Genomic DNA, 13,189 nt, shown 5'->3' on the forward strand with positions numbered 1-13,189 from the left:
CTTGTCGTCTTAGCCATACTGTCATAGGAAATACCCTAAAATTTTGTTTATTTTTATTATGAACCAAGCCTGACATAGCGGACACTACTGGTACCTTGTATACACCTTGTCTTCATGCTCAGTTAAGCCAAGGATAACAAACAGTACATGTCCAAAACCACAATTAAATTTCCCTCTACTGGAGCATGGGAGCAATTTCATCGCACCAGTACAGTATGTTTTTTAGCCTTGGTACACTTCTGTTACTATATTTGCCTACGCTTCATTACGTGTCTACAGCCTGGCCAGCACTGTTCACATTGGACGCTGCTTCCCTGCCAACAGTTGCGGTATTATGAACTGCTCTGTCATAATGGGAATGGTTGACACAGAAGGAACGGCTCCAGACAGAGTAAATGTTTTTGATTAAGTCTCATTAGGATCTGTCCTTTTTAAAACAGTAATAAGTTCTTGAGGATTGTTTAGTTTGGATTCTAGAAACCTTTTGTTAGCCACCTACATGGTCACTGGAAGGTCACAGAAATATAACCAAGCCACCACACACTCAATTTATAACCTTCATTCCAGTCTGAACAACTGAAATGACTACTACTTGGAAAAATGTAAAACAACCCCGAAAACAATTATGGTTCACCTGAAAGTAAAGCACACTCATGGTTATCTGTAGACATTTTCCTATTGTGCGCATTGTATTTCAGAGGTGACAGTTGCAACGACACGACCTTCCATTTCCTCTGAGATCAGAGAGAGCTCTTCTTGTCGCATTCTAAAAATAAAAACGTTACAAAGGCCTTTATAGTGGAGCCAGAACAACCTGACTCAGGCATCACTCAGCAGTGGTGTGGCCAAGAGAGGGTGGGGTATGACATAACAAACACAGTATTGAGTAGGAAATTGGAATGGCAAAATTAGTGAAACATGAGAGAGAGTTCAGGCTGAGTCCACACTTTACTGTCTGCCCCCTTTTCATCTGCACAGAGAAAACTGATGCATGAACATATTTATAAATCACTTTAGAAAATGTGAAATCTAAAGATCTGGGTAAAATGATCCAGTTTTAATTTATAATTGTTAGCTGATAGCATGGGCTGTTCATTTAATTAACATCACCTTTATTTAAATAGCCATTGCGAGAAAATGCTCATATGCAATAACACCCTGATAACCACACACTAACACACTTCAAATAAAACCAACATTTGCATACTCTTGATCTGTTAAAAGAGATTCAAAATCATCAAAAAGGATTAAAAAACTGCTCTATATCTAGTAATTTATGGGCGTCACTATTTTGGAAGTAAGAGCTTAATAACTAGCAAATCAACATTTTGTGTACAAATTTTAGAATTCTTTAGAAAGTCAAAACTGCAATCATAAGAGCTTTTAAAATGAAGTATGATCAGTATGGGGACAGGTCACAGGAATTACCTCTGGCAAACCATAAATCTTGTTTTATTCTCCTCAGACAGTGTCACATACGGTTTTGCTATTTAGGTTGTAGACAAAAAAAGTTAAGTATGCTGGTACTACTGGTGTTATTATGGCTACCATGTGTAGCTGTAAACTGTGAACTAATAATTAACATACTAATAATAGTATATATAATATATAATGATGGTCTATTCCTTCATTTAGGCAGGTTTGTAACAGCAACTTATACTGATGTAGCTACAGATGTTATGCATCAACTGTACATCTATGTCATTGATAGCCCACCTACAAATCATTGTTATTTTTTCTCAAAATTATCATTATATTTAGTGTTTATTTTAGAACTGCAATGTTAACTAAGTAATTAAAAAAAAAAACAACCTTAAAATTCAACATTTGTGGATGTCATCTTGGGCTTTGGAAAACATTGATCAACATTTTTAACCATTTTTTCACATTTTACAGACCAAAAGAATTAGTCGACCATTTGAGAAAATTAATTGACAATGAAAATGATTGTTAGTTGCAGCTGTGGTTTATTTGATCAGGAGAGATCAAGAGTTCAAAAATACCCCAAGTCATACGCATTTCTTTCAGAATTTACATTCTGAAGGTTAAAAGGAGCATTTCAACCCCGGGACACTGAAATCACTTAAGGCCCATAGCACTAATTATAATATTCATGCATGCTTGTGTTGAATGGGATGAGTCAGTATCAGTCAACCTCTAATTGAACAGGCCTTGACTAACATTCACATGCTCCATTTTTAGTCCATTTGCTGTTTTGTCTCTTTGGAAATTGACACCTTGCAAAAAGGGGAATTCTCAGCATGTAATTTGGTGACATGAATTGCTCCGCTAAAAGTTTTGTTGTTACACAAAATGTTCCAAAGAAGACAGAAATATACTGTGAACACCTAAAGACTAGATGTGTGATGGAAAAGGTTAGTTGTTTGAGGTTAGATGTATCAATTATTTTTGGTTTGGTGTCCTCTCATAAAGAGATCTCGATTTATTGTGCTGCACAGGTGTTAATAGGCCTCAATAATGGTATACTGGTGTACTTCCTTTGTGATGAGAAACAGCATTTTGCCTCGTTCTCGATTGGTACAGTCCCAGGAAACACATCCTGGGTTTTTGAGCTCATCCTGCAGTTGGAGTTTCTTACAGTATTACAACTGATCACATCTCCGCCTTAGTCACTCAAATAGCCTGGCTGAATGTCAGATGTTTGACTGACCGGTTTGGTGGGGGCCACCATCAGGACTTCCTACTGATCCAGCATAAGTTTCAGATGTGGTAACCTTTACCCAGAAGCCAAGACCAGAGAGTGCCTTTTGACAAATGGATCACATTGTTGGCCCTAAAATCAAAAGAGAAACAAATCCTGCATGAATAACACCCATCACTGATCCTCCCCTTTGAGGAAGTTGAGAATAGCAATTAAAATTATTCATTCGTGAGGTGGGCTCTTTCATCGGCTTCACATTGTTGTGTTTTACCTGTGAATAGCACTGAGTGATTCATTAAAAGCTGCCTGTGCCGGCTTTCTTTTTACGTCTCCGCTCTGGAGCAGACTTGATGAATGAAAGCACTGGTTCCGTTCACGTGCTTGCTGCTGTTCTTGGTGCCTGAAAGGATCTCAGTTGCACAGTCCAAGTTGCACGTCCCCCTCCTTGCCCTCCTCTCCTTTCTTGACTTCTGCTGGGTTGGTTGGTAAAATCCTTGAGCATTAGTGGGCGTGAGCATGTGTGTGCTGGTGCTCCTAGGGCGCATGCGAACTGAGGCCTTAAGGGGAAAGCCTTCCACACAGATCTAAGCCAGCTGCCCTGATTTAAACACTTCATTGGAAGAAGAGTGGAAGAGAGGGGGAACACACATGCATCCCCCTTTACCAGTGTGCTCGAAGTACACTGGGAAGGCAGCTGCCAGCTCTACAAGCAACAGACGAGCAGCTACAAATGGTAGATTTGGACGTCTGCTGTTAAATAGCATTTAGGAGTCCCTCTGGCTCACATTCTCAGGACTCAGAGCACACTTGCTTTCCCTGAGAGGGGGGTGTAACAACTAACTGACCTCTGAGGTTAAGCAGAATCAGTTTGTGTGAAGCTCTGTGGAGGAGGGGAGGAGGGAACAGGCAACAGTTAGTGGGAGGTGGGAGGCCACAGTGGGGCTCCTGCACTGCTCAAGAAGGAGACGAAGCAGTCGCCGGGAAGTGGGGAAAGAGGAGGAGATGGCCACGGGAGAAATCACAACACTTCCCTCCACACCTGAAGACGGCGGCAGCGGCGGCTTCCCTCCTGGGAGCTTCAAGGAACCCAAAAGGCTGTACTGTAAAAACGGGGGCTTCTTCTTGAGGATAAAGTCTGACGGGGGAGTGGATGGAATCCGGGAGAAGAACGACCCCCACAGTAAGTACTGCCAGAGCCCTTCTTCTTTGCTTTGCACAGCACACAAAGCTTCTTTATGTTCTTTTTTAATATGCAACAGGGAAGTAAGAGCGAAGCAAAAAAAAAAAAAAAAAAAATCATGGAGGAACGATGTGAATTTTCCAGCTTGCTGAGGTTAATTCTCCACTTGTAAACACCAAAGTGTGCGTAGGTCTATGTCTGGAAAGTATAATAACTGTAGTTCAAGAGAAGTTCACCTCAAAGTTTCTTAATCAATGGGAACTTTGATGGAATATGTGACGTTTTTAGTAAATGTTGATCACCCTGCTGAGTCACAGCCATTCACACTGCTCACTGTGTGGTTTACGTCACACAAGACAGCACAACATGGAGTTAAAAGCCAGAATAAGTGAAATCCTGATTTACCACTGTCAGTTCTTTATTTCAATGAACTTATGCCAATAATATATCTAAAAATAAGACAATTTCTACAAATATGGAAAAATACACCACTCATCTGTACCACCAGTCAATCAATATTTATATAGAAAATGACAGCTTCTAGGCTTTTCTAATGTTCTTCTTAACTATTGAAGTGAAAACATTAGAGTATTTGTTTGTCCCGGACAACTGTGACACCCTTTGGTGCCTCTGTATCACTGATATCACTGATACTTTTAAGTATGTTGCATCAGTAAGTGGGAGGGGAGGGGGGCAACATGAAATTGGGTTTTTTCCAAGGAAAACACGGTTGGGGACCGCATTGCCCAAGAAACCGTACAGTGTGACATTTCACCCGTACAAATAGTACATGAGTACAAGTCAATAGTACAATAGTACAATAGTACAAGTCTTAAAGGTGCAATATGTAAGAATTCCACCTGATGAATTCATCCTCCAAACAAATGGGGGGCAGGATATCACCAGAGTGACTATCTGCTACTAAATGTAGCTGCTATTAGCTAGTCAGCACAGTTAGCTATGTAGCTAGCCGCCCGGACTGGGAGCTCAGAGCAGCAGGGGAGTGTTGGTGTTTGCAGCGCTAGTTAAGGAGCTTTGGACCAGGAAGGGCAGGGGCTAGCTGGTTAGCATGCTACCTTCATTAGATAATCTTTTCAAGAATATGTCATGACATAAAAACTGTTATTTCTTAACGTTCTTTTGATAGTTTTAGTTAACTTTTGAATGTTTTCAGCTAAAATTCGTGTATATTCTAACTACTAAATTTACTGATTTTAAATGTACTTAATGTATGTGTACTCAAAGGTGCAATATGTAAGAATTTTGTTTCTTCCGAAGCCTGGTTCCATTGCTCGCTTGCCCTGTGGTACCCATTACGGTGCTGCTTCCGCCCAGCATTCCTTGCTGGTCCCCCCTCTCCCAGGCCTAAAAACCTCTTCCTCCTGGCGGTTCAAAGTGCTAGCGGTGTAAACAACACAAACACTCCCCCGATGGTCCGAGATTCCAGTCGGGGAAGTGTCAGCTAATAGAACAGGACGCTGCATGGCTAACTAGCTAACTAGCTTAGTTAGCAGCTACTCGCAGCTACTACATTGTTACGTTTCCCCATATTTGTTTGGACTATGTATTCGACAGGTGGCCAATTCTTTTATTGCACCAAGTATCAAAAGTAGAAGTAAATTCTTCATATTTACATGAATGTACATACTGTATACTATGGGTTGACCAATTATCAGAAATAAAGTAGCAAAATAGTTATTAAATAAATGTAGTAACAAATTTGTCTCCAAAACGTAGTGGAGTGAAAATATAATTGTACTTAAGTACATTACTTGAGTAAATGTACTTAGTTACATACATATATATATGTGTATATATATATATATACATATATATATATGTGTGTATATATATATATATATACATATATATGTGTGTGTGTGTGTGTGTGTGTATATATATATATATATATATATATATATATATATATATATATATATATATATATATATATGTAATGAGTTATAAAACAGGAATCAGTATTAATCATTTAGCTTTTTACCATAATGGTTAATGTGACCTGAGCTTTGTTTGATCAATGCTGCTTTTGTTCAGGCTGCAAGAGTCCTGCCAACTTTTTGGACTACTGAACATACCTGCCAGCTAGAGTTGGAACTGAAAAAAGTTACCTGATATATCCAAGGATCCTCAAGTGGGATTTTTGCGCAGTGTAGATGAGATTCTCTCAGCAAGTGATCCCAAAGGTTTCTGAAGACCATATTGCTCATTTGCATAATCACAAATTGTTGCCCTTACATCACTGACCTCAGGACCATTATATATAGGACCACACTACAGAACCAGAGAGCAGTTGAGGGAAAGTTTTCCTATATGCACAATAGCTGTGAGACATAGTACACCCAGTGAACATCAGACACACCACAGCACATTAAGACCAATTATACATTTCATTCAAGGAAGAACACCTCTTTGATCTGTGACATGAATCATCCAGGCAGAATGCTTAACTGTAGACAGATGTGTGTCTATCTGAAGTCTTAATGTGAATTAATTCTAGACAGATCCACTAATTTACCTTGTGGGGCCCCTGCTTCCTTTTTGGTGGTTAGGCTTCATGCAAAGTATGCTCTGTTGGCAAGCAGTGTTGTCTCTAGAAAAAAAAAAATGTGGAGATGATTTTGATCCATCTGTGAGGCTGTCAGATGGCCAACAGGTACTGTGTGCTCAGTGCTATCAACCCCACTGTGAGGCTACTGTTAAATGATGTGAGATAGCTTGTTGTTATCAGTAGCTTCAATGGTGTTTCCCTTATTTTGTACAAATAAAATGTCAGCCAGTGTTGGTCAAAACATGGAGTAAAACTACCACTAAAAAGCAGCTAACTTGTTCTTGTGGTCATGTATGGGAAAGTGAGCTCATTTTTTTGTCACGTTAAAGATGCTAAATTAAACTTACTTAGGCTCCTACTCACCTGAATGTTATGTCATGATCCAAATACAAGTTAATGTGTTTCCTGCTGTAAGAGAACACTGTTTAGGCTCCAAGCATAGCTCAGACAAAACTTTGAGTTATATTACATGAAGATGAAAATGCAAATGGGGGGCAGTTTATGCAGCATAGTTGAACAGATATATCCACAGAAAGAATGGAAACAGATAAAGATCTTTAAGCACATTTAAAGCTACATCAATCAATGTTTTGTTTACTACCTCTGCAGCATTGAGGAGCTATGTTTTGTTTTTACGACATATTTAGGCCTGGACTACACGAATACAATATATTCCTAAACGCACATTTTTCTGTCCAATTGGGCCTCTCAACCACACGAACACGGCGATTTCACCCACATAAACAGAGCTATTTTTAAACGGATAAAAAAGTGGAGAAATAAAAAACTATTCGATTGAGTGGATCCGTTTAGCGATGTTAAACGGAGCTGGCGTTGACGCGATGACGTCAAGCACCTAGCGACAAGCCATTCGCACATGCGCATTGAAGCAAACGGTTGTCAACAACAATGGCCGACATGTACCGGGCTATCTATGTGTGCTTTGCACTTTTAGGTCTCATCTCAGCTCTACACATGAACGTAACGTTGCAACAACTCCACTTCATCGTCGGTCCACACAAAAGATTCTATTTTCGTTTTCTTCGCCATAACTTCTTACCCTAACTGCCGCCGTTTGACTGGTTCTTCTGGACCGTTTGAGTGCACATGCTCATGACGTTCTTCTTCTGTGGTATTTTACATTTTGCTAATCGCCACCTAACAGCAGGGCATGGCATAGCAGGCTTCAGAGGCGATTGTTTTCAGTTTTGCCTGTTCGTATGGACAGAGATATTTCTGTGGTGTGGACAAAGTTTTTTTTAAAACGAGGACGAAAATATCAGCTTAAAAAATATCAATATGTGTAGTCCAGGCCTTACTGTATTGTTCAATCTCATCACTCTCATCAGTGTTATTTCAGTGGACGAGCCAGTACGGCAGACAAAGTCAGGATCTAGCAAGCTAGAAAAACGAAGAAAATCAGATTAAGAGCCAGATATTACTTTCAGGGGTTGGTGGAAACCAAAACAGAGGAAAAATAGGAGTGAATATCAGACTTAAATTCATCAGATGGACACAAATCCTAATGAACCCTTATGTCTGCAGGAAGAGAACTGGGCAATTTCAGTGCTAACACATTAGCTTGAGTAACTTTGAGCAGCTCACATAGGCCTACATGAAATCAGAATCAGAAACAGAAATACTTTATTATCCCCGAGGGGAAATTGTTTGTGTTACAGCTGCTTCCATTCAAAGTTCAGAATATGCATAATAATAATAATAATAATAACAATAATATCAATATCAACAAAAACAAAACAAAAATACAAGAAATGTACATATATACAGAGCAATAATGCCACACTCAGAGCGATGATTTAAACAATTAAACAATCTGAATAATCTGAACATGTTATGACATTATTGTAGAAGATGTTAGTGTTGACATTTGAAACATGCAAATTGAATCTATGGTTTACAGAAACATTCAATGTCAACATCTTATTCTAGCGACTGAGCTGCAACTTTATCCGCTGTGATGTGCTGCAGCGTGGCTGGACCTGTCAGCCTGTTTTTGATGCAGTGCCCCCTAGTGGCCTTAAATTGACCAATGAAGCTTTAACCATCAATAGCCTTCGCCCTTCTGAAAATGCTTTGTTTACTCTTGAGGACGGTTTTATTTTCCTATTTTGTGCTATGAAGCAAATCAGCAATTTTCTATCCAAATTTAATAGCCCTGTGGCACACAAGTGGTAAGCACAGGATTGTCTCACTTGTTAATGGTGTTTACTGCCTTAGCAAAGGTTTCATATTGACGACATAGCATCTTTACTGTGACTTGTTTCTTTAGTTGCTCTGCTGTGTTCAGTGCTAACATAACTTAAGCTGTTAAAAGGCAGTGCAATTGATGTAGCCATAAAATGTTTTACATTCACCTCTAAAGTATTAATTTGATTGTGATTTAGTGTAGGAATCTGGTGGTTGGGATATTTTATTTTTAATATAAAACAGATGTGTTAAACACACAGCACTTACCTTTTCCTTTAGATTAAACATCTGACAAGCAAACTACAAATTATTTGTGTCTAAACTCATTTTGTTCCATTAACTTCTGTCTGATTTCCCCAGTAAAGCTTCAACTTCAGGCGACCTCAGTCGGGGAGGTGGTCATTAAAGGAGTTTGCGCTAACCGCTATCTGGCCATGAACAGAGACGGACGACTGTTTGGAGCAGTGAGTTACCTTATTTAAACTTTTTTTCTGTTTTGAGTTTTGAGATGAATGTAAATGCAGTCCAGTGAAATCAACAACCAAGAAAAACATTTCAGCATTTCCTGAAAGGGTTCATAGAGTTCTTCAGGGACTGTAATTTTCACAAATCCTCATTAAGCACCCACTAAATTTCTTCCAGTTGGCCTCAAGTAAATTGACCCCAAGGCACTGTCACAAGCAGCATTTAGGCTTCAATGTTTTGAAATGTTTACCAGCCACTCCTCAAGCCATCTGCCTTCAGTGAAGGGAAGTAATTAGCTTGTCACTCCTTTGTCAAAATCAGCATTTAGAATACAAAAGGTACGCATTAGACATTGGGTTTCTCAGGAAGTCTAGATGCTACTAGGGGAGAAAATGCAAGTATGTAAAAGATGTGACCTCTAGTATTTGCAGGCCTTTTATTGTGAGTTTTTTGGATCTCCAGGGACAACCTGACAGCCATGGGGGTAGTGTAGAAAGTGGAGGATTGAACAATACATGGGAAGGCAGTTTATGGTCCAGACACGGTGAAATGTATGAATGAGAGGAGTTTTGAGGGAGTGATATCATAGATGATGAAGGGGCAAGAATTTTCTGAATGAAGATTTAAGCTGGAAGAGAAATTAATCAGTAGAAGAGGAAGGCTGGAGAGAAGAGCTTACTTATTTAAGTTTTTGAAGTTAGACTTATGCAGTCTGCATTTCTCCAAAGGGAGCAGATGCACTATGGTGCCTTTTGTTCCTGCAAAACACTTTTCTGACAGACTGTTTTTATTGTTCAGCGGTCAGATGTTTCACATGAGCAAAAGAAGAAAGCAGATCTGTCACATAACAAAATTCAGTATGAACTGCCTTTTGTCTTGGAACAAATCCTCGTTACACGATGCACAAATTAAACAGATTTGCCACAATTTTCTGAACGCTCCTGAGAAATAGCCAACAGCAATTTGGCACCACTGCCGGCTTGTTGCCACTGTTGTTCCTCATAGAGGCAGTGGATGTGTGAAGTGTTGGTGACTGATGTGGTTTAGTGGTTGTTAAGGCTTGTCCACAGTCCATGTAATTGGCAAGAGGCATTTCCTCTTAATGAGAAGCTGCAGCAGCTGCCACCCAAAGCGTCTGTTCTGCTCTCACTTGTGTGTAGAAAGTCATTTAAAAACCCATGAGATATTGTCCACTTAACATTAGTCCTTACCTAAGAAATTTGATTTTTTTACTCCCCCTTCTCTAGTCTGTACTTGAAGGTTTTATCTAAAAGCAGAGGTCACCATCTCTATTATAGATCCTCACTGATACATTTGCTTATACAGCTGACAAATATTGACCACCTTACAAATAGCTTCCTATAGACATTAATTACTTTCAATATTTATTCCACCCTAAATCTTTATTAACGTTATAAAAGAAAATTATTTAAAAGATAATTTCTGTATAAATTTTAAAAATCAAAGACTGAACTTCTCTCTCTGTGTATCTATTTCCTAGCTAGGTTTGTACTAATCAAGGTGAAGAATGGTTCAGTGGTCATCTAACTACAATAAATTGATAAATAAAATAACACCATACATGACCACCTCATCTGCTTTTATCCGCCGTTGCACATTTTTTGTACCGAGGTCAGATTAATGTTTGTTGGAAACTTCTGGTTTTGCATAATAAGTTGAAGAAAGTAGCTTTGGGTGGTTGTTGAGGTTAAAAAAAAGGCCTTCTGACTAACAGCTCCGTAGCTGTGCAGTCAAGACAGACTGAAAACAGAAAGTAAAACAAAAGCCTCTTGTTGGACGGGGTGTAGAGCAGTTAACGCCCATCAAGATTTTGGCCAGACGTTCAGTTATTAGTGATTTCTTCATGATTTTTCCAAAGGACAATGTTAAAAGAGGGGAGAATATTTAATGTTTAATCATGCTTCAAAGACGCTGGACTAAGACAAAACTCACTAGAGCTGTAATAATGTCCCTGTTCAGGCCTGGTTTCCTTCAAACAAACTATAACTATATTAGGGTGAAGCACAGAGCTAAAACCAACACTCTCCTTCAAAATAAAGGTGGAATTTAGTTCTGGGTGTTTTATGTGGTAATTTAATGTCATATATTTGAGCATTACAAATTTTCTCCCTTTCCAACAACATATATTAAACAAATTCAATAAAATAACATCCAAACAAAATAATCTGATGAAATGCACTTACAAGGAACCAGATGTCCCTCATGTTCAATTTATACAGGCATAATGATTATAAGCAGAGCCTTTTAAGAAGAAACACATATTAAACGTATAGACTGAATGACCTTCAGTTTACATTTGTTGACATACAGTAAATGGGGATGACAGCACTGCCATACAGGATATCCATTATATTTCAGATGATTTTCAGTTTATTTATTTCCTCAGTTTGCAACCTACTTTACGTGCATTGAGATGGAAAGGTCTCCAGTAGATAGAAAAGGCTGCAGACTTAATCCTCCCAGCAGGGAACTCTCCTGTTTAAATCTCCTAAAGCCCCTACTGTTCCTCATAGAGCTGAAACGGGAATATTTTCCGGTTTCTAATAATCTTTAGTTGCAGCCCTACTTCCTCAGTGAACAGCAGAATTACATTGAGTACTCTAAACATCAAATTAAACAAATCTGTTCTTCCTCTTTGTCTTTGTCTCCAGAGACGAGCAACGGACGAATGCCACTTCTTAGAGCGTCTCGAGAGCAACAACTACAACACCTACCGCTCCAGGAAGTACCCAAACATGTACGTGGCACTGAAGCGGACTGGCCAGTACAAGTCTGGAAGCAAAACTGGACCGGGTCAAAAGGCCATTCTTTTTCTTCCGATGTCTGCCAAGTGCTAATCTGGGATATGTTTGAGAAATATTAACGTCTTAATGGCAGCAACAAAGAAGAAGATGTGACGGCAATGAAGACAAAGTGTTCCATCAACATTGCCCAAAATAGCTGTGATGCTTTCTGACTATTATATCCTGAGAGTTGTTTTTATCCTGAACTTGTCTGCTCTTATTCAGCTTCACTTTCAAACAGTGGTACACACTGAGCTGCTTCCCAGTAAAACCAGGCTTTTACTGTTAATCAACAAACTGCTACACTAGTTCAACTGGAGCCAGGTGCCTGGCTCAAGTGCACCTCTACAGTCGGCTGCACAGCATTATTTGTTCATTTCACTTATACAATCTTCTGTCCCTGGCTGAGGGATTCTAAGCAGCAACCATTCGATCACAAGTCTTTTTCCTTCCACTCTGCTTCTGACTTCTGAGGCAGCAGTCTGCGTTTATCTGCACAATGTACGACATACAGTATAGAGGAATATTCTTAAACATGTTTCCTGAAGGAACTGCACTCAGATCCTGCATTATTGTGACTTGAAGAGAGGAGAAGGGATTGAACTTAATAACTGAATTTCAGATTTTCTGATCTTCTGAGACGAAAGTTTGTTTGAAAATCAAAAATCAAAGCTAAGCACACTCAATTCAAAACCAATCCAATTTTTTTCACACTACTACTCAGTATTTCCTGAGCTTGTCTTTGTTTTTTGATAAAACTGGACTCCACTTTTGTACATATATATTTTAGGACTTGCATGGCAAATTCAAAATAACTGAATTTTGAATTTTAATCTGATTTTGAATTCAACAGCAGAAAGGCAATTGAACACAAGACTTTTTTAGGCTAATTTAGCAAGGCAGGCGATATTAAAAATGCAGCTACCAGCTACTAACGTTAGCTTCTGCTAGCATATGGTCAGCTAACACTGGTAGTTAGCCTCTTCCCAGTTAAAAATACAGCTGAATAAAGAACAGTACCTTTGAAATCAGCTGCTCACAGCAACGAGTGCCCAACAGCTCTCGATTTCCAAGATAGCTGCCAAATAGTGTTATATAAACCATTTAAAACAATCCTGAAAGTACCAAAGTGGCATAATTCTTCAAAAACCACAAAGTGGATGTTGTAGTTCACAGTATTGCACTGCTTTTCTTCAACAGTAACATAATTCCAGTCATAAATACACTTTAAATAGGAGTAACAGTGACAACCATGTGTCAACAAAGCTAGTCACGATATGCTAACCCCATCAGGTAGATGA

At 39.1% G+C, this 13,189-nt stretch overlaps 1 protein-coding gene across 1 annotated transcript; it reads left to right on the forward strand.

Moving 5' to 3' along the window:
• The first annotated feature begins 2,770 nt into the window (after positions 1 to 2,770).
• fgf2 (fibroblast growth factor 2) lies at positions 2,771 to 13,183 on the forward strand. Its single transcript, XM_084352222.1, has 3 exons — positions 2,771 to 3,842; positions 8,980 to 9,083; positions 11,757 to 13,183. The coding sequence occupies exons 1-3, from the start codon at positions 3,665 to 3,667 to the stop codon at positions 11,940 to 11,942; spliced, it is 468 nt and encodes a 155-aa protein (XP_084208348.1). The 5' UTR covers positions 2,771 to 3,664; the 3' UTR covers positions 11,943 to 13,183.
• The last annotated feature ends 6 nt before the right edge of the window (positions 13,184 to 13,189 follow it).

This window comes from Pagrus pagrus, assembly GCF_965226575.1.
Source record: "Pagrus pagrus genome assembly, chromosome: 5".
NCBI lineage: Eukaryota > Metazoa > Chordata > Actinopteri > Spariformes > Sparidae > Pagrus > Pagrus pagrus.

What these genes read in the sequence shown, in the direction of transcription:
- fgf2 (XM_084352222.1), top strand. Translation starts at nt 3,665, where the DNA reads ATGGCCACGGGAGAAATCACAACACTTCCCTCCACACCTGAAGACGGC. An exon ending in GGAGAAGAACGACCCCCACA is followed by an intron (nt 3,843 to 8,979) that starts GTAAGTACTGCC and finishes TGATTTCCCCAG; the next exon opens with TAAAGCTTCAACTTCAGGCG. An exon ending in ACGGACGACTGTTTGGAGCA is followed by an intron (nt 9,084 to 11,756) that starts GTGAGTTACCTT and finishes CTTTGTCTCCAG; the next exon opens with AGACGAGCAACGGACGAATG.